The sequence below is a fragment of the Arachis duranensis genome, chromosome 5 (assembly GCF_000817695.3).
Source record: "Arachis duranensis cultivar V14167 chromosome 5, aradu.V14167.gnm2.J7QH, whole genome shotgun sequence".
Classification (NCBI taxonomy): domain Eukaryota; kingdom Viridiplantae; phylum Streptophyta; class Magnoliopsida; order Fabales; family Fabaceae; genus Arachis; species Arachis duranensis.
In genome coordinates this window covers 63,002,045-63,026,036 of record NC_029776.3, presented here as the reverse complement: position 1 = coordinate 63,026,036, position 23,992 = coordinate 63,002,045, and the positions used below count along the sequence as shown (strand labels likewise).

At 37.1% G+C, this 23,992-nt stretch overlaps 1 protein-coding gene across 3 annotated transcripts in view; it reads left to right on the top strand.

Annotated features, from left to right (window-relative positions):
- LOC107489480 (probable plastidic glucose transporter 1) overlaps nucleotides 1–23,992 on the top strand; it is a 38,389-nt gene that overhangs the window by 2,325 nt on the left and 12,072 nt on the right. For 2 of the 3 annotated variants that reach the window (XM_016110232.3, XM_016110231.3), the window contains exons 4-5: nucleotides 4,803–4,902; nucleotides 21,692–21,804. The exons of the other annotated variant lie outside the window; for it this stretch is intronic. In XM_016110232.3, the coding sequence (XP_015965718.1) occupies nucleotides 4,803–4,902; nucleotides 21,692–21,804 (213 nt within the window). The remainder of the gene's footprint in view (nucleotides 1–4,802; nucleotides 4,903–21,691; nucleotides 21,805–23,992) is intronic. 3 annotated transcript variants of the gene reach the window in all.

The window sequence follows — 23,992 nt, the reverse complement described above, 5'->3', positions numbered from 1 at the left end:
GGGTTTCTTTGGGATAATCTCTAATCTTAAAAGCATGGTAGAAATCATAGGAAATAGGCAGAGATAAAAGATTAATTATGTGTTTGTTCACACACCAAAGTCTGATATTTGTATCGGCTTAGGTAGAAAATAACAGTGTAGGAATTGCAAAAATAGAAAGAAACGCAAGTTAGAGAACTATAGCAGCTCTTATTCTCCTAAGCCTATTTAAAACTAATGCTTGAATGTATTCTCTCTCACACACTCATACAGATAGTCTCTCATCTTGCTACCTATGGCCTATGCTAACTCTGCAGAGTTGGTTACAGTGTGCAGCTTCCCACTACTCTCTAATCCTCTCTGTCCATTCCCACTTTTAACCTTTATTTAAACTAACAAACTGTAGGTTCCTAACAAAGCAACCTTGGTACGTTCTTAATGTGGATGATGTTAGCAGGTTGTAAAGTCCTTCGATCACCTCATACTATCCGGGCGTTACTTTAGAAAGTAATGTTCATGCATTATCCTAGTGGGATATAGTGGTTTGTAAACTTATTGCCAGTAATACTATTTGAAAGATCCCTTTTTCTCTTCGGCTAGTTGAATGAATATCACTATTTAGTCTTGCTTATTGAGCTTCCCATTACAATTTCTATCACTTTGGTATCTAAGAACATTACATTGGAAATTTCCTTTATATGATGCTTCTTTAGGGCATCACATAGTTTGAAGTATGATTTTGAGCCAAATTGGTGGGAACTGCTAATAGAATTAGGGATTTTATTGATGAACTAGGAATTGTGAATCATAGTCCCTTTATTGAAATACACTGTTGGATCTAACCAACTCTCTCTTGAACTAACAAACTGAACATATTTTTCTATCTTACTAAAACTAACTAATCCCTAGTATTTATAGGCAGCAGCTAGGCCTAGCCCTACTGCTCCTAAACCTGCTAAGCTAGCTTAAAAGGATCAAACGAGTCGCTTATATCATTACTCCCCCCTGGACAACCACCTTGTCCTCAAGGTGGATCTCTGGAAAGGAGCTCCAATTGCTCCACTCCGGGAAGGCTTTGTACTCCGACCAACCCTCCTCCTCAGTCTCAGGTTCCATAACCAGCAATTTGAATTCCTTGTTCTTGCACACATGCTCTGCTGAGTATGGTTTATCGCAGAAAAGGCATTTGCCTCGTGCTCGTTTAGCTTTGTATAACTCATTGATTGCTAAGGTGACGCATCCCTCGGCCGTTTTGGCGGCTCCACCCTTGACTCCGCACCCTTGTTTGCCGGACCCGTCGCCATCGCTACGAGTACCGCCGTGTTAGTAACGAAGTTCTGTGTCATAGGCGTACCCACACTGTGGCTAGGAGCAGCCCGCAGTGCCATGTTACGATTCTCCACCTTCTGCACCAACTCCATCAACTCATCCACGGTCTGGAACGAGAACAGCCTGCATTCCTCACTCACTTCCAGCTTCAATCCATTCAAGAGCACGTCAATCAATAATTCTGGAGCCAGACCTCGCAGCAGACGTGCGTGTAGCACAAACTGGTCAGTATAGTCCTTCGTGGTGCTGGTTTGTTGCAGCTTTAGCAGTGATTGATAGGGACTCTTCAACCGCTCAGGTTGTAAGTGATGCAGTAACGCCACGCGAAGGGACTGCCATTGCAGCGTCGGCGCGGTTGCTTCCCACCACCAGAACCACGTGAACGTGCGGCCTTCCTTGGCGAATGTCGCCACCGTGAGCCACTCCTCTTCCGGCACCGCACTGAGCAAGAAGAACTGCTCCATATGTTTGATCCAGGTCATCGCATCCTCACCACAAAATATTGGGAGTTCTAGTTTTCTCCACTGCTCCGGTGCGGTTCTGCTTCCTTGCGAGCCGCTGGCGGCCTGGTGCGATGCTGGAGAACTCCGGTCCTGGCAGATTAGAGCACCCTGATCCATGGAATCCACTCATCTATCGATCCTCTGCAGCATCTCCTGTAGCGTGCGACACATGTCTTCAAATCGGTGAAAACGTGATTCTATCGCATCCAATCTCCCTTCCATTTTGTGCGATTGTGGTTGCACCATTCACCATAAGTACCAGGATCCGTGGACTTTTGATACCAGTTGATAGGAACTAAGATCTAGTAGAATTAGGGATTTTATCAAGGTTTTGAAAATCGGACCGGTCATTGAACCACTCTAGTCACTGGTTCACTGGTTTATTAGTCTAACCGGTCTAACCGTAATTCAACCGGAAAAACCGTTCCTTAATAAAATAATAAATAAATTATAAATAAACATCATAAAATATCTTTCAAATTTAAAATCCTATATAAAATATCACCAACTAAATGTAATTAATCATCAAAATACTCAAATTTACAGCAAATATGTTGACATTTAACATAATTATACTTTCTTTAAAAATAGTTGGATTGAATTGCAGGGCACAAATTAAAAATAGAGAATATAGCCTTAATGTAGCTAAGTAAAAAAGTAAAACAAAACAGGATTCTTACGCTTGTAGGCTTCAATATAATCATTACCATACTGAAGAACTTTCTTGAAGGGATTTATGGCAACCAAAATTGTACAAGATATGATTAACAAGGTTAAATTAAAAGAACACTTTCCAGTTGTCTCACTGAGTCCAGCTAGATGGAACAAACATCACTGTGTACTATGGTAATTCTAGATCAAATCTTACTTTTCCATCAGGCAGTAAAACAACAGACTCAGTTCCAGAAGATGTTATTATCTTCACCAGCTCCCAATTCCCATTTGAAAGTTGAAGCCAACACTAAACCTTCTGAAATAATGAACTTCAGAAGTAAGGGAAAGAAATAGAAAATTCTAAACTATCCATGTCTTACTAATAATGAGAACAAAAAAACTCAATCTCTTGAACTCAATAATTACATCAGTTATTCAACTAAATAATTGCATCGGTTATCATAAACTGATTTCAAAGCTTAGAAGCAGAGTGAAATTAAAAACATGAGGCATATAATCAATCAAAATATCAATTGCAAATTTTTTAACAAGAACAGCAGTTAAGAACAATGAAATTAATAAATCATTCACGAAATTAAAAACAGCAGCAGCATTCAGCAACAAACACTTAGCATTCAGCACAAACAGCATTTAGCAACAAGACCATATCTGAACTCAACAATCAGCTTTCAACAACAAACATTACAAAACATTAACCAATAATCACACTAAACCTCCAACCAGTAACCAGCAATGACAAAATAGCAACAAACATTAGTACATAAACACTCAAAAATAGTGATGACACTAAACCTGCACCCAGCAACCAGCAATTACAAAACAGCAACATTATCAAACATTACAAAACATTACACACAAATTTGAACAAAAATTCCAGAAATTAAAAAGAACAAGAACAAAGCATTCAGAAATTAAACAAAGCCATCACTTATCAGTAAACAGAGCAAATTAAAAGGAAGAAGCGAATGCGAAGCAAAATTAAACAAACCCATCAGTAACCAGAAACAAAATTAAACAGAGCCATCACTCATCACTCATCAGTAACCACTAACCATGGCAAAATTAAAAGGAAGGAGCGGATGCGAAGCAAAATTAAACAAACTAACAGAGCCAGGGATGGGGGCAAGGAGAAGGAGAGAAGGGGGCAAGGGGCTCTCAGCGCTACCAAAGCTTTGTTTATTTTTTCTGGGTTGTAAACGAAACGGCGACGAGACGACGGCGAGCTGCTCCAAGGCTTGAATAGAGAAGCCAGGGATGGGGATGACGTGCCGCGCTAGAATAGAGGTCCTGGGTTTTGGCTCGGGAAAGGGGGAAGGAGGAACCCACGGAGGCGCCGACAACCACGCACGGCGGTAGTAGAATCGTTGAGGAGGAGGCTAGGGTTTTGGTTTGTCAGTACTGTGAACTTTGCTTTAGAAGGAGATGAGATGAGTGTGGCATTCACGAATGAGAGAGGGGTGTTGGGGGAAGGGGGTGACTGGGTGAGAGTGACGCGTTGCTTTTCCCTTTTTTCTTTTTTCCAAAAAACTCCAAACGGCGTCGTTTTTAAGGAACCGGTCGGTTTCCGGTTCGGTCCAACCGGCCAGTTCTGGTCCGGTTCAACGGTTTTTAAACGGTTCTTGACAGAGCAGTTATAGACAGCGGACCAGACCGTTTTGGTTGCCAGTTCCCGGTTAAACCGGTTCGACCGGCCGGTCCGGTCCGGTTTTCAGAACATTGGATTTTATTGATATACTAGGGATTGTGAATCACAATCCCGTTATTGAAATATTGGATCTAACCAACTGTGGAGAGAATTTCCCTCTCCTGAACTAACAAAATGAACAGATTTTTCCAACTGACTAAACCTAACCAATCCCTAGTATTTATAGGTAGCAGCTAGGCCTAGCCCTACTGCTCCTAAACCTGCTAAACTAGCTTAAAAGGAACAAACAACTTGCTTCTGTCATATAGCTACTCATTCTATTCTTTGGGAACTTATTTAACAGGGTTTACCTTCTTTTTGTTCTCTCTTGTCCTTTTATTAAGGTGATGGCTTTTGCTCCTGTTAATGATTGTAAACTATGTTTCTGATACTTAAATTTTGTTAGGTAACAGGGATTTCATAATATTTCTCTAATGTAGTTAATGAATTTTCTGTTCATATCCTTTCTTTTAAAATATGATTTTGTTATGTATTAGATGATTGATCACTATTTTGTGATCCCGTGTGATTCATCATTACTTATATTGATCAGAAGGCAAATGCTATGATTTAACACTTTTGTTGCTTTTCTACAAAATGGTCAGAACTTACATATTCTGATTTATGTCCAGTGCAAAAGCCCACTCGTTGAATGATATACTTGGAGGAAGATTTCTGGTTGGTCTTGGTATCGGCGTGAATACAGTTCTTGTTCCCATATACATATCTGAGGTACTTGTTGATATCAACTATATTAGCTTTGGAAACCGTTTTCTTACTTTCTAATGATACTAGGTTGATTTAGCTCATGTCAACACCATATACTAGGTCCTGAATTTTCCATTAGTGATTCTGTAAGAACCTGGCATCTAGAATAAGTAGAAGAAAGAAATAGTAATAGAAGACAAGGGAGACGGAGTGATATTAGATATCACCAAATTTCCCAGTATTTGTAATCATTATCAAGTAAAGGAAGGTATTCAAGTCACCTGATTCTCTCCTAGAGTGTGATCCTATCTTTTTTCCTCTTCTCCATGTCTTCTCACTACTTCCCACAGCCTTTTATAGTTCCCACCTCTCTCTTATAACAATGCCCACTCTTACTCATTTTCCAATTAGGCAACTTAGTTAAAAAACCCACCAAGTCTATATTTCACTCAATTACGATTAGATCCTTAATTTCTAAATTGGCTTGGGGCACAGCAGATGCTTATTAATGAGAAGAGAAGAGTACAGAGATAAGAGGACCTTAGCTAATAGAAGGAAAAGCTATGAATGATGCAATACTTTCTTTTTAATATCATCACTTATTTGATAGTGAGGCCCATTTGAAGGAACATGTTCTTCGCTCATACAGAAACCACATTGGTGCGGTATTTTACAATCCACACTACTAACCGGTAAGTGCATCGGGTCATACTAAGTAATACCTTACGTGAGTAAGGGTCGATCCCACGAAAATTGATGGATTAAACAACGATAGTGTTTGATAGGATTAGTTAGACAAACAAAAAGTAGTGTTTGAGAGTTCAAAAGCATGAAGCAGTAAATTTAGAAGACAGGTAATAAATATGTTGGGAGAATAATATGAAGAAGGTAATTAAGGCTTTAGAGTTATCTCTTTTTTCGGATTAACTTTTTTTACTAATTAATTTAATCATGCAAGATTTAATTCATGACAAATTATGTGTGACTAGACCCTAATTCTTTAGACCTTCCTAGTCTCCTCTAAAATTCATTAACTACCAATTTATTGGTCAATTAATTCCAATTAGAGGGTAATGATCAATTTCTAGTTTATATGCCAAAAGAATCCTAATTATCCAAAAATAAGGGGATTATATGTTACGTATCTCGTTAAATACAAATAATTAGAAATTCAGTATAATATATTTTCAAACTGTTGTACAAGTAAATAGCTTTTTCAAGATTTACAAGAACTCAATTAGAACATGGGTCATACTTCCGTTTCACCCATATTCATAAAATAAAGAGCGAAAATAATTATTAAAATATAAATCTAAACATGGATTAAATTAGAAAGATCAAACAAATAAATCTATACAAATAGACAAAGCTCTTAATTTTAACAATGGAGGATTAGTTGCTCATGGTTCAGAGAAGAAAAAATAATGGTTCTGGTAAAAATATACTATGTCTAAATGTACAGAGTTTCTTAATGGAATCCCCTTCATAAATTTTAAAATCTAATTATCTCAAAACTAAAAATAATATCTTTTCTTAAAAGATAAGATTTGAGTTTAAATTCGAATTAATTAACAAGTTTTCAGCTGATGGGTGGGTACCACTTGATTGTCCATTCTGCAGCAACCAAGTTTTAAGTGCAAATTCACTAGGAAAAGATAGACAAGATGTTCACGCATCACAACACCAAACTTAAACTGTTGGTTGTCCTCAAGCAACCAAAACTAATATAAGCTTATGCTGTGAATTTGCATGAGAATGATAGTTCGATTAAGCTCGTTTCTCTTTTTTTATAGTAGGGGTTTACAACTGCAATCCTGAATATGTTTGATATTTTACTCTTCTTTGAACCAGGAGGATGTCATGGTCATTCGAAATTAGAATCCGAATAATATTATGAATTCTCTGATCTTTACATTTCAGTTTAATCCTTGAACACATCAAAATTGACTTTAATTTATTTTTTCTTTGGTGCTTTGCACCTTAAGCTTAGCCGTGACTTTAAATGTTTTGCTTCAAGGATTACTTGACACAAAAACACCACAAGTACTTAACTGGGGGACTTTATTTGAGTCCTGATTTTTCTTTCAGTTACTCACAGACAGTGGTGCTCAAAGCCTTTGGCATACTTTGTTAAACGCACTTGGTCTCGACTCTAAGTGTTCTGTCTCAAGGATTTCTTGACACAATCATACCACAAGCATATGACTAGAGAAATAACTCTTTGAGCTTTTAATCATGTCTAACCTCCCCAATCATTGATGTTCAGAGCCTTGGACCTTGCTTTTATTTATTGATTATTATTATTCTCTTTTATTTTGCTGTTTCTTTTGTTTAAAAGATTAAATTTTTTTAAATTTCAGAGAAGTCATAATAATTCTCTAAATTCCTGTTCCTTATACATTAACATCCCTTGATTCAAATTCAAATATGCACTGTTTATATTATGCATTCAAAAATCATAGAAAATACCACCACTTTTAAGTAAATCAGACTATTCTTAGAATTAACTCAATTTTTCATGCAATACATCACTTCTTTTTCTTTTCTTTTTAGATTCAAGTTCAGTGAGTGGTACATGAAACATCTTTTCAGCGTTAAAGCAATTAAAAGAAAACTAAACTAGTTATAGGATTCTAACTAATAAAGGATCATGCACAGACAAAGTAAAATAGCAGAAAATCGGAACTTAACATAGAAAAAGTTGGGAGTAATAAAAATGAAAGGAACTCAACCACGTTAGTTATCCTAGCGGTCGCTTTATTCGTCAGGTTGTGTTCTTTAGTGAAGATGATTCGCCTCTCTTTTGTGCCAGAAAATTCATAAGCGCAGCGTCAACACCAAACTTAAAGGTTTGCTTGTCTTCAAGCAAAGAAGAATTGAAAATAGAAGAGACGAATATTATGAGGAGAGAAAAATAAAAGGATACAAGAATAAGAGAGAATTAGGATTGGGAGAGAGAAAAAGAAAACTGGGCGGCGCAAGCGACGCGTACGCGTACAGCACGCGTACGCGTGGGTCGCGCATTCTTCATAATGACGCCTTAGCGTCAGGCACGCGTTCGTGTGCCCTGGATTTTGTGCGATTCGCGCGAAGCCAGCCGCGCGCCTGCGCGACTCTCTGTTCACATGGCTTGGGAGCCAATTATTCATACGACACGTTCGCGTCATGCACGCGCTAGCGTGGATGGTCTTATGTGCGATTGACGCGAACGCGCTAGTCATGTGTCTGCGTGCTCTAACTTGTGCCTTTAGCACACTTCTTGCTCCAAGCCAACACAACTCTCTGCTCGAACACTCTTTTACGTCGAATTTGCTGGTCACGCGTTCGCGTCGGGGACGCGCCCGCGTGAATGGCGAAAATCACAAATGACGCGCACGCGTGGAGTACGCGTACGCGTGGTTTGTTTGTGCTAATAGGTTGGTTCCGGTGCCATTCCCGCTCAACTTTCTGTCAAATTTTATTTGTGACTCACACATGATTGACGCGTTCGCGTCAGTGACGCTTGCGCGTCGTATGCGTTTTTTTATATATAGAGCTTGAGGTGTTCGGTTCCTGAGATAAAATAGTTGCATGATTAGAAAATTAGTAAGAACTCAGTAAAAATCAAATAAGTAAGAAACTACTACTACAAAAAATAACTAAGGATATGAAATCATCGGGTTGCCTCCCGATAAGTGCTTCTTTATCGTCATTAGCTTGACGGTCAGTTTTGCTAATTCAGTAGATGAGTGGATCTCTGGCGATCAATCTCGGTTCCAAGATATTGCTTCAACCTCTGGCCATTCACTGTAAATTTTCTGTCAGAATTCTCTTCCTGTATTTTAACATGGCCATATGGTGAAGCTCCGGTAACCACAAACGGTCCTGACCATCGGGATTTCGGCTTCCTGGAAAAGAATTTGAGCCTTGAATTATATAAAAGCACTCTTTTTCTTGGCTCAAAAACTCTAATGACAATCTTTTTGTCATGTAGTAGCTTGGTTCTTTCCTTATAGAGCTTGACATTTTCATAGGTTGAATATCTGAATTTATCAAGCTCATTCAACTGAAGCATTCGCTTGATTCCTGCAGCTTCTGAATCAAGATTCAGGTACCTGATTGCCCAGTAAGCTTTATGTTCCAGCTCAACTGGCAAGTGACAGGCTTTGCCATAGACCAACTGATAAGGGGACATGCTAATGGGAGTCTTGTACGCTGTTCGGTATGCCCAAAGAGCATCATCAAGCTTCCTAGACAAGTCCTTTCTGAAAATACTAACGGTCTTCTCTAGAATCATCTTAAGTTCCTTGTTGGAAACTTCAACCTGTCCACTTGTCTGAGGGTGATAGGGGTTACCACTTTATGACGGACGCCATATCTCAGCAGAAGAGAGTCCAGCTGTCTGTTGCAGAAATGACTTTCTCCATCACTAATGAGTGTCCGTGGGACACCAAACCGACTAAAGATATATCTCTGAAAAAAGTTCATTACCACTTTGGCATCATTGGTGGGCAAAGCTATAGTTTCCACCCACTTGGACACATAGTCAACTGCCACTAGAATATAATTGTTTGAATGTGAGGGTGGAAAAGGTCCCATGAAATCAATACCCCACACATCAAACACCTCAACCTCAAGAATTCCCTCCTGTGGCATTTCATGGTTGGCAGGAAGATTTGCAGCTTTTTCACATCTGCCACAGTGCTTCACAAATGCTCTTGAGTCCCTGAAGAGATTTGGCCAGTAAAATCCGCTCTGAAGGACTTTTGTAGCTGTCCTTTCACTACCAAAGTGGCCTCCATAATCAGACCCATGACAATGCCAAAGAATCTGCTGCTTTTCCTCATCCGGGACATATCTCTGAATTATTCCATCTGAGCACCTTTTAAAAAGGTACGGTTCTTCCCAAATCTAGTACTTTGCATCAGTCAACAGCTTCTTCACTTGTTGCCTACTATACTCCCTTGGGATAAAATTCATGACTTTATAATTTGCAATGTCTGCAAACCATGGTGCCTGCTGAATGAGGAACAATTGCTCATCCGGGAACATTTCAGTCACAGCTGTGGGTGGTTGTACTCCTGCTTCCGGCTCAATTCTGGAGAGATGGTCAGCTAATTGATTCTCTGACCCTTTCCTGTCTTTTATCTCAATATCAAACTCCTGAAGGGGCAACACCCATCTGATTAATCTTGGTTTAGAATCCTGTTTGGTTAGAAGGTACTTCAAAGCAGCATGATCAGTATAAATAATAATCTTTGAGCCAAGTAAATAGGACCTAAACTTATCAACAGCATACACAATAGCTAATAATTCCTTTTCTGTAGTTGTGTAATTCTTTTGGGCATCATTTAACACACGACTGGCATAGTAAATGACATGTACAATCTTACCATGTCTCTGTCTTAAAACAGTTCCTATAGCAAAATTACTAGCATCACACATTAATTCAAATGGTAGATCCCAGTCAGGGGGAGTTATAATGGGGGCAGAGGTAAGGTTTGCTTTTAGAGTTTCAAAAGCATGCAAACAATTAGAATCATCAGCAACACGAGGTTGCTTAGAGGTTTAGCAATTTTAGAAAAATCTTTTATAAATCTTCTATAAAATCTTGCATGACCCAAGAAACTCCTGATTGCCTTAACATTAGTTGGTGGTGGTAATTTTTCAATTACCTCCACTTTTGCTCTATCAACCTTAATTCTCTTACTGAAAATTCGATGTCCAAGAACAATACCATCTGTAACCATAAAATGACATTTTTTCAAATTTAAAATAAGGTTTGATTCTAAAGAATTACCAAAAACAGAAAAGTCATCCATAAATACCTCAATAAACTTTTCAACCATATCAAAAAAATTGAAAGCATACACCTTTGAAATGTTGTTAGAGCATTGCAAAGTCCAAAAGGCATTCTTCTGTAGGCAAATACTCCAAAGGAGCATGTGAATGCTGTCTTCTGATCTTGATGGTCCACTGTAATTTGATTATATCCAGAATATCCATCTAGAAAACAATAAAATGCATGACCAGCTAACATTTCAAGCATCTGATCAATGAAAGGTAGGGGAAAATGATCCTTCTTTGTAGCAGTGTTGAGCCTCCTGTAGTCTATACACATTCTCCATCCCGTGATAGTTCTTATGGGAATAAGTTCATTCTTTTCATTCTTGATCACTGTCATCCCTCCTTTCTTGGGAACTACTTGCACAGGACTTACCCAAAGACTGTCAGAAATAGGATAAATAATTCCCGCTTTCCATAGTTTCATTACCTCTTTTTGGATCACCTCTTTCATGGTTGGATTGAGTCTCTTTTGTGGTTGCACAACTGGTTTAGCATTCTCTTCAAGGAGGATCTTGTGCATACACTTGGTTGGATTAATCCCCTTCAAGTCACTAATGGTCCATCCAAGAGCTGTTTTATGACTCTTGAGCACTGCAATAAGCGCCTCTTCCTCTTCAGGCTTCAGGGAAGAGCTTATAATTACTGGATATGAGTCATTCTCACCCAAGAAAACATATTTCAGAGAAGGGGGTAAGGATTTGAGCTCAAGCTTGGGGGCTTTCTCCTCTGCTTTAGGCGTGTGAATCATAGCTTTCTGGGGTGGTGAATTATCAATTTCAACTAATTCATACTCAGAGATAGGATCCAGAATGTCATCAAGCATATCAGCTTTCAGTACCTCTTGAACAAGTGGTTCAATAACATCTATTTTCATACACCCTTCAGAACTATTAAGGTGCTTGAGAGCTTCAAAAACATGAAGGACCACCTGTTCTTCATTGACCTTTAGGGTCAATTCATCGTTTTGTACATCAATCAGAGTTCTACCTGTAGCTAAAAAGGATCTACCAAGTATAATAGAGGATTTTACCTCCTTTTCCATGTCTAATATAACAAAATCAACAGGAAAGATGAATGGTTCTACTTTAAAAAGTAAATCTTCAACAACACTCACAGGTAATTTAATAGAAAGATCAGCAAGTTGAAGAGAAATATGAGTGGGTTTTACTTCTTCAATTTGAAGCTTTTTCATCACTAAAAGTGGCATGAGATTGATGCTGGCTCCAAGGTCACATAAAACTCTCTGAATGGTGATATCTCAAATGGTGCAAGGAATGATAAAGCTCCCTAGGTTTGGCATCTTCTTAGGAAGGTTGTGTTGAATAATGGTACTGCATTCTTTGGTTAACACCACTGTTTCTTGTTCTTTCCAGTTCCTCTTGTGGGTCAACAATTCTTTCATAAATTTAGCATAGAGAGGCGTTTGCTCAAGAGCCTCTGCAAAGAGAATGTTGATCTGTAGCTTCTTGAAGACATCTAAAAATTTAGAGAATTGCTTTTCTTTTGAAGCTTTCTGAAGTCTCTGAGGATATGGCATTTTTGTGTTGTATTCAGGAGCCTTTGGTAATGTAGGATACGTGTCTAGAGAGTTAGGGAATGGGTTGTCTGCACGCTTTGGGGGAGGTGTGCTCCACTTCTTTCTTTTTCTTCTTTGGAGTTTTTTTTTTTTCAACTAGCTCTTCATTGGCCCTTGTCTCAGAGCCAGCTGTTTTACCACTTCTCAATTGAATAACCTTGCAATCTTCTCTTGGGTTCACCACTGTATCACTTGGAAATGTACTTGCAGACCTCTCAGGTATTTGCTTGCTCAGTTGACCCGTTTGCACTTCTAAGTTTCTAATTGAGGCTTTGGTTTTCTGCATAAAACTCTTCATCATCTCTCAATTAGAATCTTCCTTGGATTTAGAGTTAGCTTGCTGAGGCTGAGATTGGCGGTTATTGTAGCTGTTCTGTTGGAAACTGCCCTGAGAGTTATTGTTGAAATTTTGAGGTCTTTGGGGTTGGTCCTTCCACCCAAAATTTGGGTGATTTCTCCATCCTTGATTGTATGTCTGAGAATAGGGGTCATTATTGGGATTTCTAGAACCGCTCCCCATGTAATTAACCTGTTCTGAAAAGGATTGAGCATAATCATATTTGTCATTTTGCACTAAATGTCCTGCCATGTCATAAGAGATCTCTTGAGGTGGGTTTTGGGTGTTGATAGCTGAGACTTGCATGCAATCCATGTGTTGAGTAAGTAAATTTATTTGCTGAGACACAAGCTTGTTCTGAGCAAGAATAGCATTAAGAGCTTCCACTTCCATGACACCCTTCTTCTGAGGAGCCTCAGAGTTCACAGGATTCCTGTTAGATGAGTATAAATATTGGTTGCTAGCAACCAATTCCATAAGCTCAGTAGTCTCCTCCGGTGTCTTCTTGTGCAATGAACCTCCTGCAGAATTATCTAGACACATCTTGGACATTTCATCCAAAACTTCATAAAAGATGTCTAGTTGAGTCCATTTAGAGAACATGTCTGGAAGACATTGCCTAGTCAGTAGCTTGTATCTCTCCCAAGCTTCATATAGAGTCTCACAATCCTTCTGCTTGAAGGTCTGAACCTTCATCCTAAGCTTAGTCAGCTTCTTTGGTGGAAAAAATTTTGTGAGAAATTCAGTAACCACTTTGTTCCAAGTATCTAAACTCTCCTTGGGTTGGGAATCTAGCCATAGTTTTGCTCCATCTCTCAGTGCAAACGGGAAGAGCATGAGTTTGTACACATCTGGGTTTACTCCGTTTGCCTTCACAATATTACAAATTTGCAGAAAATTAGAAATAAACTGATTTGGGTCTTTGTGGGGAAGACCATGATACTGGCAGTTTTGTTGTACCAGAGTGACCAGTTGGGGCTTCAACTCAAAGTTGTTCACAACAATAGGAGGCACCACAATGCTCTTTCGATAGAGATCTGCAGTAGGAGAAGAATAAGAGCCAAGTACTATCCTTTGTTGCTCATTTCCATTCGGGTTTGTCCCATTAGCATTATTAGTATTATTTGGATCCATAGTGGATTTTGTAGCCTTGTAAAGTCTTGTTTGTTGTAAACGTCACCTGAAAGACCTTTCAGGTTCGGGATCAAAGTCGAAGAGATGTTCTTTGTGTCTGTTCCTGCGCATAAACAATCAGAAAATAAGAAAGAATGAGAATCTCTACGTCAGAGTGGAGAGAATTCCCAGTGAGGTAATCTGTGTAAAATAATAACATAAAAATATTAAATAATAAATCAAAACACGAAACTTAATTTCAGAAATTAGGAAAAATATTGGTGCTATTTATAAAAATTTTTCTTCGAAATATTTTTTAAAAAATAGATTTTTATAAATTTAAAATTAAAATGCCTAATCTAAGCAATCAAACAACTGATAGTATTAATCACTATCAATCCCCGGCAACGGGGTCAAAAACTTGGTACGGTATTTTACAATCCACACTACTAACCGGCAAGTGCACCGAGTCGTACCAAGTAATACCTTACGTGAGTAAGGGTCGATCCCACGAGGATTGATGGATTAAGCAACGATAGCGTTTGATAGGATTAGTTAGACAAACAGAAAATAGTGTTTGAGAGTTCAAAAGCATTAAACAGTAAATTTAGAAGACAGGCAATAAATATGTTGGGAGAATAATATGAAGAAGGCAGTTAAGGCTTTAGAGTTATCTATTTTTCCGAATTAACTTTTCTTACTAACTAATTTAATCATGCAAGATTTAATTCATGGCAAACTATATGTGACTAGACCCTAATTCCTTAGACCTTCCTAGTTTTCTCTAAAATTTATTAACTGCCAATTCCTTTGTCAATTAATTCCAATTAGAGGGTGATGATCAATTTCTAGTTTATATGCCAAAAGAATCCTAATTATTCAAAAATAAGGGGATTATATGTTACGTATCTCGTTAAATACAAACAATTAGAAATTTAGTATAATATATTTTCAAGCTGTTGTTCAAGTAAAGAGCTTTTCCAAGTTTTACAAGAACTCAATTAGAACATGGGTCATACTTCCGTTCCACCCATATTCATAAAATAAAGAGCGAAAATAATTATTGAAATATAAATCTAAACATGGATTAAATTAAAAATATCAAACGAATAAATTCATACAAATAGACAGAGTTCCTAACCTTAACAATGGAGAATTAGTTGCTCATGGTTCAGAGAAGAAAAAATAATGGTTCTGGTAAAAATGTACTGTGTCTAAATGTACAGAGTTTCCTAATGGAATGTCCCTCATAAATTTTAAAATCTAATTATCTCAAAACTAAAAATAATATCTTTTCCTAAAAAATAAGATTTGAATTTAAATTTGAATTAATTAACAAGTCTTCAGCTGATGGGTGGGGACCACTTGATTGTCCATTCTGCAGCTTCTGATGTGTTTTCTGAGCCAGAAACTCGGTCAAAATGCAGCCCAAAATTCACGTCAGCGATTTCTGTAAATTTTGCAGATTGCACACGTCACGCGTACGCGTCAGTCACGCGTATGCATCGCTGGTCTTCTTCGCAAGTCACGCGGACGCGTCGTTGAGCAAATCTTCAATTCACGCGTGTGCGTCAGTCACGCGCACGCGTTGCCGTGGAAACTTCTAGATCATGCACACGCGTCAGGCACGCGTGCGTGTCGCTCCTCGCAGCTATCTCCTTTGATTCTTATGCTGCAGAGACTTTGTCAAATTTCGTCGAATGCTATCTGAAATAAATAAAATTGCCCAAAACTCAAAATAGCATCCATAGTGGCTAAAATATAATTAATTCTTAATTAAACTCAACAATTTAAGTGCAAATTCACTAGGAAAAGATAGACAAGATGCTCACGCATCACACATGCTTATTGGCTTGTTTGTTTAATTGTTATTATGTATCAAGGTGATTTTTAGACTCCAATCAAGTGTTTAACTACGTTTTTTAAGAAACAGTGTAAGTCTCCCAGAGATATTTAGAAAGCAAAACAGAATTAAGTTGCTGCAATATATGAATGCAGTAGTGTGTAATAGAAGAGAATATGAATAAGGAAGAATATGAAATCACATAGAAGGAAGTATCATTGTGATATCTCCTAAAACAGAGAATAACTGTGTGTATAAGTGTATTAGAAATAATAGAACTGATATTCGACATTTGAGAGGCCAATTCTCTCTTTATTCTTACTCTACATTCTTCCTAACCTCCAATTGCTCCTCTTATTCTATATATAACCTCTCACGTCTAACAAACTCCCTAAAATTTGGTTCCCCTCACTCCTTAGACCTCATTCGATTATTTTCTTCTTGCCTCTCCTTCGATACATAAACTGGAAAGGAGTCATTGAGGTGTGTAACAAACAGATATAAATCATAATATCCAGTAGTATTTTTTGAAATAAGTTCGGACATTTGCCATGTTTTCATTATTTTTTCTTTATTTGATTAGAATTAGGGGTTCCCTGTTTATTAAATAGAGGTTAGTGTTCCTTCCTTACAGCACACCGTATTCAATCAGAGTAATTATTCATATATTTTCAGTCTCTATTTACTCTTTTCTTATTTAGGTCCATAATCTTAACCAGTATCAGCATTACCATCTGTTCATGCACTAGCCTACAATTTAGCCAAGTTCAAAATGAATAAAGCTTAACCTACAGACATTGTTCTGATCTACTCTTACCCGATCTCATAGAGGTCGGACACAGTGACATGAGTTTGGTCCCACTTATCTAATTAAGTAACTGACTCCTAAGATATTTCCTATTTATCTAGAAGGAAAATCTCAACAACATCTCCAACAAAGGGAATGGTTATCCACTTTCAAAGGTGGAATTACTTCAAAAGATGGTTATCTAATCTGCTATAAGTACACTGACACTCCTGAAGTATATTTACGTTCCAATTTACTAAAAACCTACCTAAAGCCCTTGCTAACTTAAGTATCAGAGTCTCTTGCAGGTACCATCTCCACCTCCTTACGAGGAACTCGAATGGTGGCACTTCGGTACCAACACAAGTCGGACGCTGCCTCAGAAGGAGTCTAGACTTCACGTTCAGGCCCAAATCACCGTTCTAGGTAACTGACGGAACATTGGTGCCATTGTCGGGATCTGAAGCTCAACACTTGATAATGGCAGATGATCAACAAGATGGTCAGACAACCATTCGACATGAATAAGATGCAAGCATATTAAAAAGAGGCTTGGAATACAGTTTCCATGATACCAAAAACTCCGTAAAAACTTATCCCAATGGACAGACGATATCAAATGGGGATGATGATTTTGCTTCTATAGTTAAATTTGATTAAATATACTAAACGACAAATACGAGGATATTGCACCCGTACCAGCGGCTAACACACTAGCCCCTAATGCACCTTCTCAATATGATGATGACAACACCAACCATGGTGGATTGAAAACCACAAATTCATCAGCATCGTCCAAAAAAAAAAGTGGTGATCCACTCTAAAGATTTTTACTTCTAGTGCCGATCTACACACCAGACAGAAAAATCAACCACAGATACCTACTTATGGTAATGGAATAGTTGCATATTCCCAGTGCACAAATTTTAGGAATAAATAAATAAATAAATAAAATGGCCATACTGAATCATGAAGAAAGAATGGAAACCATTGCTCTTTGGCTACTTTCTTCGCCGGTGTTCCTGCAACCTTCCTTGCCATCATCACAGCTTCTCCCTTTCTCCTCTCCGATGTTTTTGTTACCTTCGCCAGTGGAGGGACGCTTGTCTCTATCACCACCAAGACATGGAGAACAGGAAGGATGGGTACGACTGCGTCGCACATAATGAAAGCCACAAATCTGCCCATCTCTGCCTCTTCTCCTTTCCTGAATCCTCTTCCATCAACACCACCTCTCGAGCCGGCAGCATTAGCTCCTTCCCCAATGGCTCCATTAAACGCAAGAGCTAGTTCCTTGACGCCCTCAACATTAGTGCCTCCATGATCTTGAAGCCCTCGAGCGAGGTCGCTCTGAAGCTTCCTCTATGATCTTGAAGGTTCTTGATTACCTCTTTAGGTTGAACAACAAAGCAACTGTGAATTACGGACCGACCGCTCTATTTCGAATCTGGGTTCTCATGCTTTGGTTGCGTCTCAACCACTGGTTAAAACCAAACCCGCTAGCCCGACTCCCAAAGTGGAGTCTAAGGAGATTCAAATAAAAGGGATATGAGACCGTATTTGGGTACATCTTTCGTTGGTTACTCACAAATTGTATCACTGCCAATGAATATAATAAAATAATCCTGTTGTAGAATTTGATGCTCACACCAACAAAGATGAACGACATTAAAAAAGAAAGCACACACAACCAAAACAAAAGAAAAGAAAGCATTGTCTTAAGCCAACTGAAGAAAAGAATGTTTAACTAAAAGAAAATTTGATTGGCAAAAGAAAATATGTGAAAAAGAAAGGAGGAAACAAGATCGATACTACTCTAGCAGAAGAAACAGCTGATTTGATTAAGTGTTTGTTTGGGCACCATTAAATCGATAAGAAAAGATTTTTTTTCTCTATGAAAAAAGATCTTTTTTATTTTTTAGTGTGTTTGGCAAATTTTGAATAGTAATAGTAAAAGTACTAGAAAAATAAAAAATATCTTTTGCGAGAAGTTACAATTTACATCTTTTTTTAAAAGATCTTTTTTTTCTTAAAAAAAGATGTTTTTCACATAATAAATGAATAAAAAGTACTTTTATCTTATTTTATCCAAACATAATTGATAGATAAAAATATTTTTATGTGAGATATCCAAATATAAAATTATTTTTACTTTTATAAAAGATTTTTTTAAAAATATCATTTAAAAAAAGATCTTTTTCGAGAATGGTGTCCAAAGAAGCCTTAAAGACTTAACGTCAGAAACTATGAAAAAAGTCTTGTAAAAGGAATTTGTTCAATGGATTTGCTGGCACAAAAAATACAATCGCACAACCAAACAATGATAGTGAAATTGGACACAACATAAATGTAAGTTTTGTGGTATAATCACTTTTATGAAAGAGACATCAAAGTCATGAAGAGAAAGGGAAAACTTAGAAGAAAGTTAACCTGTCAAGAGGAAGTATATAATGGAAAAAAATAAATTATCACACGAAGAATATACTCCAATAGCAGAAGGGGGTGGGAGAAAGAAATCGCCTAACAAGTCATATCCAATAGAGGTTATAGTAGGATTCAGTGAACCATTAATACTTGGACCTAACGCAAAATAAAAAAGTAGCAAGAAAATAAAAGGAGAAAACTCTACTATAAAAGGGGCCTGTGAACCTAGAATATGAACAAGCTTTCGAAGAATTCATAAAAGTCTTGTGGCAAGAGTAAAGCTCATCTCCTACCTAGTTGTTCCTATCTACTTCAACAGTAAATCTCCAAACTAGCCAATACAAAGTTTGAGACAATAATAAAATCATGATCTAAGAAACATTATAGTCACCTTCAGTATCAAAAGAAGTTGACAAGAATGACATCCTCATAATTTAGAGACGGGTGACTCCAAGTGTTGATTATATCAAGTTCAACATCCTTTCTCTAGAGTAAAGGGAGGCAAGGAGATTAATGAAAGAAGCTCAACACTACACCTTAATTTGTAATATTCTCTATAAAAGTGGATTTCAACACCTCCTGACTTCGAATACAAAAGGTTCTAAATGAAACCCAAAGTGAAATCCATGGAATTCATCTGGGGGCAAGTCACTGGCAAAAAGGTGTTACGAGCTGGCTTCTACTAACTGACTTTTCAGAGCTCACACAAATACTATAAGCATATGGAACAACTCAAACCACCACTGAAGATTCTCCCTTTCGACATGTTTATGGTACAGAAGCCATGATTCTCATTGACATAAATAAAGAAAAACCAAGGGCAACATTCTACAATGAAGTCGTAACACAAAAGAACATGACCTTCTTCGAGAAATCTAAGAGCAAACTCAGATAAGAGAAGAAGCTTTGAGAAACTTTCTAATGAGGTTAGTAACATTCAAGCTAAAAAAGAAAAGCTCGACCTTCTTTCAGAAATTCGAGAGCAAAGTCAGATAAGAAAAGAGATTTCGAGACAAAGGATGGCTACGAGATTACCACAAACAACCTCATCCTAATAAGAAAATATCGGGCTACAGAGGTTTGGCGAAGGAAAGCTGACAGCAAACTGGATAGGACCCTACAAGATCACTGAAGTCTTGGAAAAGGGCTACTACAAAGTGTCCCAACTTAGTCTTATAAAAAAAACTTGTTCCAGCATCTACAATATAAGGACAGCTCGGTTTAAATGAGTTGTGCCAATTATCCATATTTTCAACGAACTTGTATCAAGCACAAGTCGTGTTAACCTAAGAAAAAAGCTTTAAAAGTGATTTGTATAAAACAAATCATTAAAGCAAAGCATTAAAAAGTGATTTGTATCAAATGAATCTCTAAAGCAAAATTGAAACAACTCGATATAAAATGAGTTGTAAAAAATTAAAAGGGTAAAAACAAAAATGACAAGAAAAACAACCCTTCAACTAAATGACTCGTACAAAAACAAGTTGGAAAGGAAAGAATAGATTGTAAATGTTTTGAACAAAATCGAAACATAAATACAAACCTCCAACAGCTCGGGCAAAACGAATTGTATCACACACAAGGATAACCACCTTGTAAAAACTAGAAAGTGAAGGAAATACGCATATAATCCCTTCACTTAAGGCGCCATTTTATGCTCGGCAAAGCGCAAAAATCACGAGTCGACCTTTTTATTGGTCGCTCGGATAAAGTGACGAGGTTCAAATTGGTGTCCAATGGTTATAATTTGACTTGATGATTTAAAATAATTCAAGGTCATGAGTTGAACGAAATCGAGGAAAAAATAACCATATGATCTAAGCAATTTGTATTAAAACAAATCGCGCAAAACAACTTGATATATAACGAGTTGTGCTTTGAAAGAGTGACTTGTATAAAAACAAGTCATCTATAAAAAACTCGGAATGAACGAACTGAATAAATCATTGAAAGGCTTCATTTGATAATCCGATTCGCTTGATTGCTCGAGTCCAACTTCATAAAGCTCCACCTTGAGCGGGCACGATGGATAAAGCAACGAATTCCGATGGCTATAAAGATGATCTGATACTTAAAAATGACTCAAAGTAAACAAAGTTGTAAAACAAGTTATGAACTCCTAAAAAGAGCTCAAATTTAAACTAGTTGTATGAAATCAGATAAAAAAATAGCCACGTTTTAATTAAATGATTTGAAAGGAAACAAATCGCAAAACCTTAAAACTACTCGTATTGAACGAGCTAGACGAGGTTATACTCAGAAATAATTACGAGCTTTAAAATAAACAATTTGTATCAAAACAAGTAGTATGAAATCTGTACAATAAATTTCAAAAATGATTTGTATTAAAACAAGTCATTAAGCTGCAAAACTCGAACAAAACGAATTGCACAAAATCCGATCAAGAAATAATCATGTCTCAAAATAAGTGATTTGTACCAAAAACAAAGTCGTGCAACAAATCTACAATATTCAAAACAATTCGATAATATTTCAAAACACTTGGATTACTATCATGATAAGTTTTTCGATAAATCTTGTGTTGTTCCGCAACCTTATCTGCTGTCCTTGCTTCATAATGTTGCCTACATTTGTTGCGTTATCTTCTGTTGATCAACGCGTTGACAAAAAGATGTTGGCATGGCACAAATGGTATTCGTGTAGCACACATGTGGATGATTTTGCCATGTCAATATTTTCTGTCTGTTGTGTGATGTAATTAGTTAACCAGGACTAAATTGTTAATTATATGAAACATAAGAGGGCAAAAAAAGGATAGAAAGAAAAGGTATAGGACCAAACTGAAAATTTTGGTAAGTTAAGGAACCAAAATGCATAATGTTGACAAAAGAGTAAGACAAAAATAATAAGTCGGTTTCATTCATATGTCTGTTCAATGTGTCGTAGGTTGCTCCGACAAGATACAGGGGGGCACTAGGCTCTTTATGTCAAATCGGCACTTGTGTTGGCATTATTGCTTCATTATTTCTTGGAATTTCTTCTGAGAATGATCCACATTGGTGAGTTTCTTGTCTACTTTTTTTGTTTTAAAAACTAAATTAGTATTTAACTCATAATTTTTCTCAATTTCACATTTTTATTTCATGAATAATTAGTTAGGCCTTCTAAATTCTGTTCACCACAACTAGTTGAAAAAAGGCTTGGTTTTGTAAGACTCCCAGAGATATTTAGGAAGCAGAATATAATTAAGTAGCAGCAATATATGGATGCAGTAGGGAGTAATTGAAGGGAATAGAAAGAGACAAGAATATGAAATCACAGAGAAGGGAGTATCAGTGTGATATATCCCAAATCAGTAAAGAATTATATTATGTGTGTACGAGTGTATAGCAAATGATAAAAATGATATTTGCCATATGGGAGGCCAATTCTCTCCTTAATTCTTACTCTACTTCGTTCTTACTCACCAGTTGCCCCACTCTATTATTTTCTTACCTCTGCTCCTATATGAAAATTGAAAAGGAGTTATTTTCCCATTCTGCCCTTGATCTTCCTTACTGTTGAGGTGCGTAACAGGTTGCTGTTGTACTAGGACTGAAATTCAGTGCTATGTATTTTCATCTTGTACTTTTATTGGTAATCTATCCACTGCAATCTTTTTTGATAAGAAATAGATTGGGATTTAGGAGTTTTATCACAATAGATAAAGATTATTCAATAAAGGGCATACCTAAAGACACAACGAAAACATAAAAGATAAATAAAAGGGATTTTTTCTACTAGACCTCTAAGAAATCTGTTCTTAGCAACCTAGGTTATCGGAAGAAATTTTTCACTAAACCTTCAAAGAACCTGTCCTTGACAATCTAAATTAGAGGGATGAAAATTGAAATAGACCACTACGCAGAATTACCTTAGAACAAGTCGAAGCAAATCACTCATCTCACTTAATCACGCTAAAAAAATGTGCATAAAGCACTAAGAAAATTTTATTCATGAAAGTTGTGTAAATTGTCTCACCAAAGGTGTTTAAATAGGCACCTAACAAACTAACTAAAAGATAAGATAATATAAGATAACTAATTTAAAATCAGATTTGATTTTATTGGATTAGATCATATTTGATTTAAATTTTAAAATTCTAAAGATATGATAACGGATTTAAATCAAATTTGATCTTATTAAATTAGATCAGATTTGATTTAAATTTAAAATCCCTAAAAATACTACTAAGCAAATCAAAAGTAGATCAAATCTTCCAACAAACTCTAATAGCAAAACAAATTAAAAATAAATAACTAAAATTCAAAAATTAATAAAAATTATGCCTCCAATTGAATTTGAAAAGCTTTATTAGGCTTCTTGTTGTCTTGCCTTAGCCTAATGGGCTTATGAATTGTTGCCCTTTCAGTACCACTGTTTTTGAGACGGACTCTTGGTCTTCTTGATATCCAAGACTAGCATGGCACAATTCTTCTAGAATTCAGATCCTTGAATATGACAAGATTCTCATTCTGTCCCTTAGTTCTAAGATGACGAAAATGCCCTCCTGACCACGTATCATTCTCTTACTCTTTAAAAAGATTCGTCCTTGAATCTTGAATGAGATGCTGTTCGTCCTTCCAAGGAATCCAAACCCAATATTCGGGTTTAAATACCATGGTTTGATGACTCTTTTCTACCCACTGAATTGTGGCTATGTCTTTCATGTGTGCAAGTTCAATATTTCCAACTATACTTTCACCATCTTGTCCAAAGTGTGCAATTTGTCTTCCTTTCTTTTCATCTATATTAATGCCTCCATAATTGATCAGTGAATCTACAAAGCCTGGGAAAATTGATATAAAAATACTAAGAATTTTGTGGTTAGATGTATGAGAAACTAAGGATTCCATAGAATTCAATGATTCTAATGCACTCTTTCTAAGCTAGAACTTTTTAGATCTCTCTCACAAGTGTGTTTATTGCTCTCAGTTTCTTTGTTACTCATCGACTCCTCTCTTACTACAACAACAGCAACAACAAAGCCTTGTCCCACTAAGTGGGGTCGGCTACATGAATCAAGCGACGCCATTGTGCTCTGTCATGTATCATGTCTACAGAGAGACCGTTTACATGTAGATCTCGTTTGACCACCTCATGGATGGTCTTCTTAGGTCTTCCTCTGCCTTTCGCCCTTTGTCCATCTTCCATCTCATCCACCCTCCTGACTGGATGTTCTATCGGTCTTCTTCTCACATGTCCAAA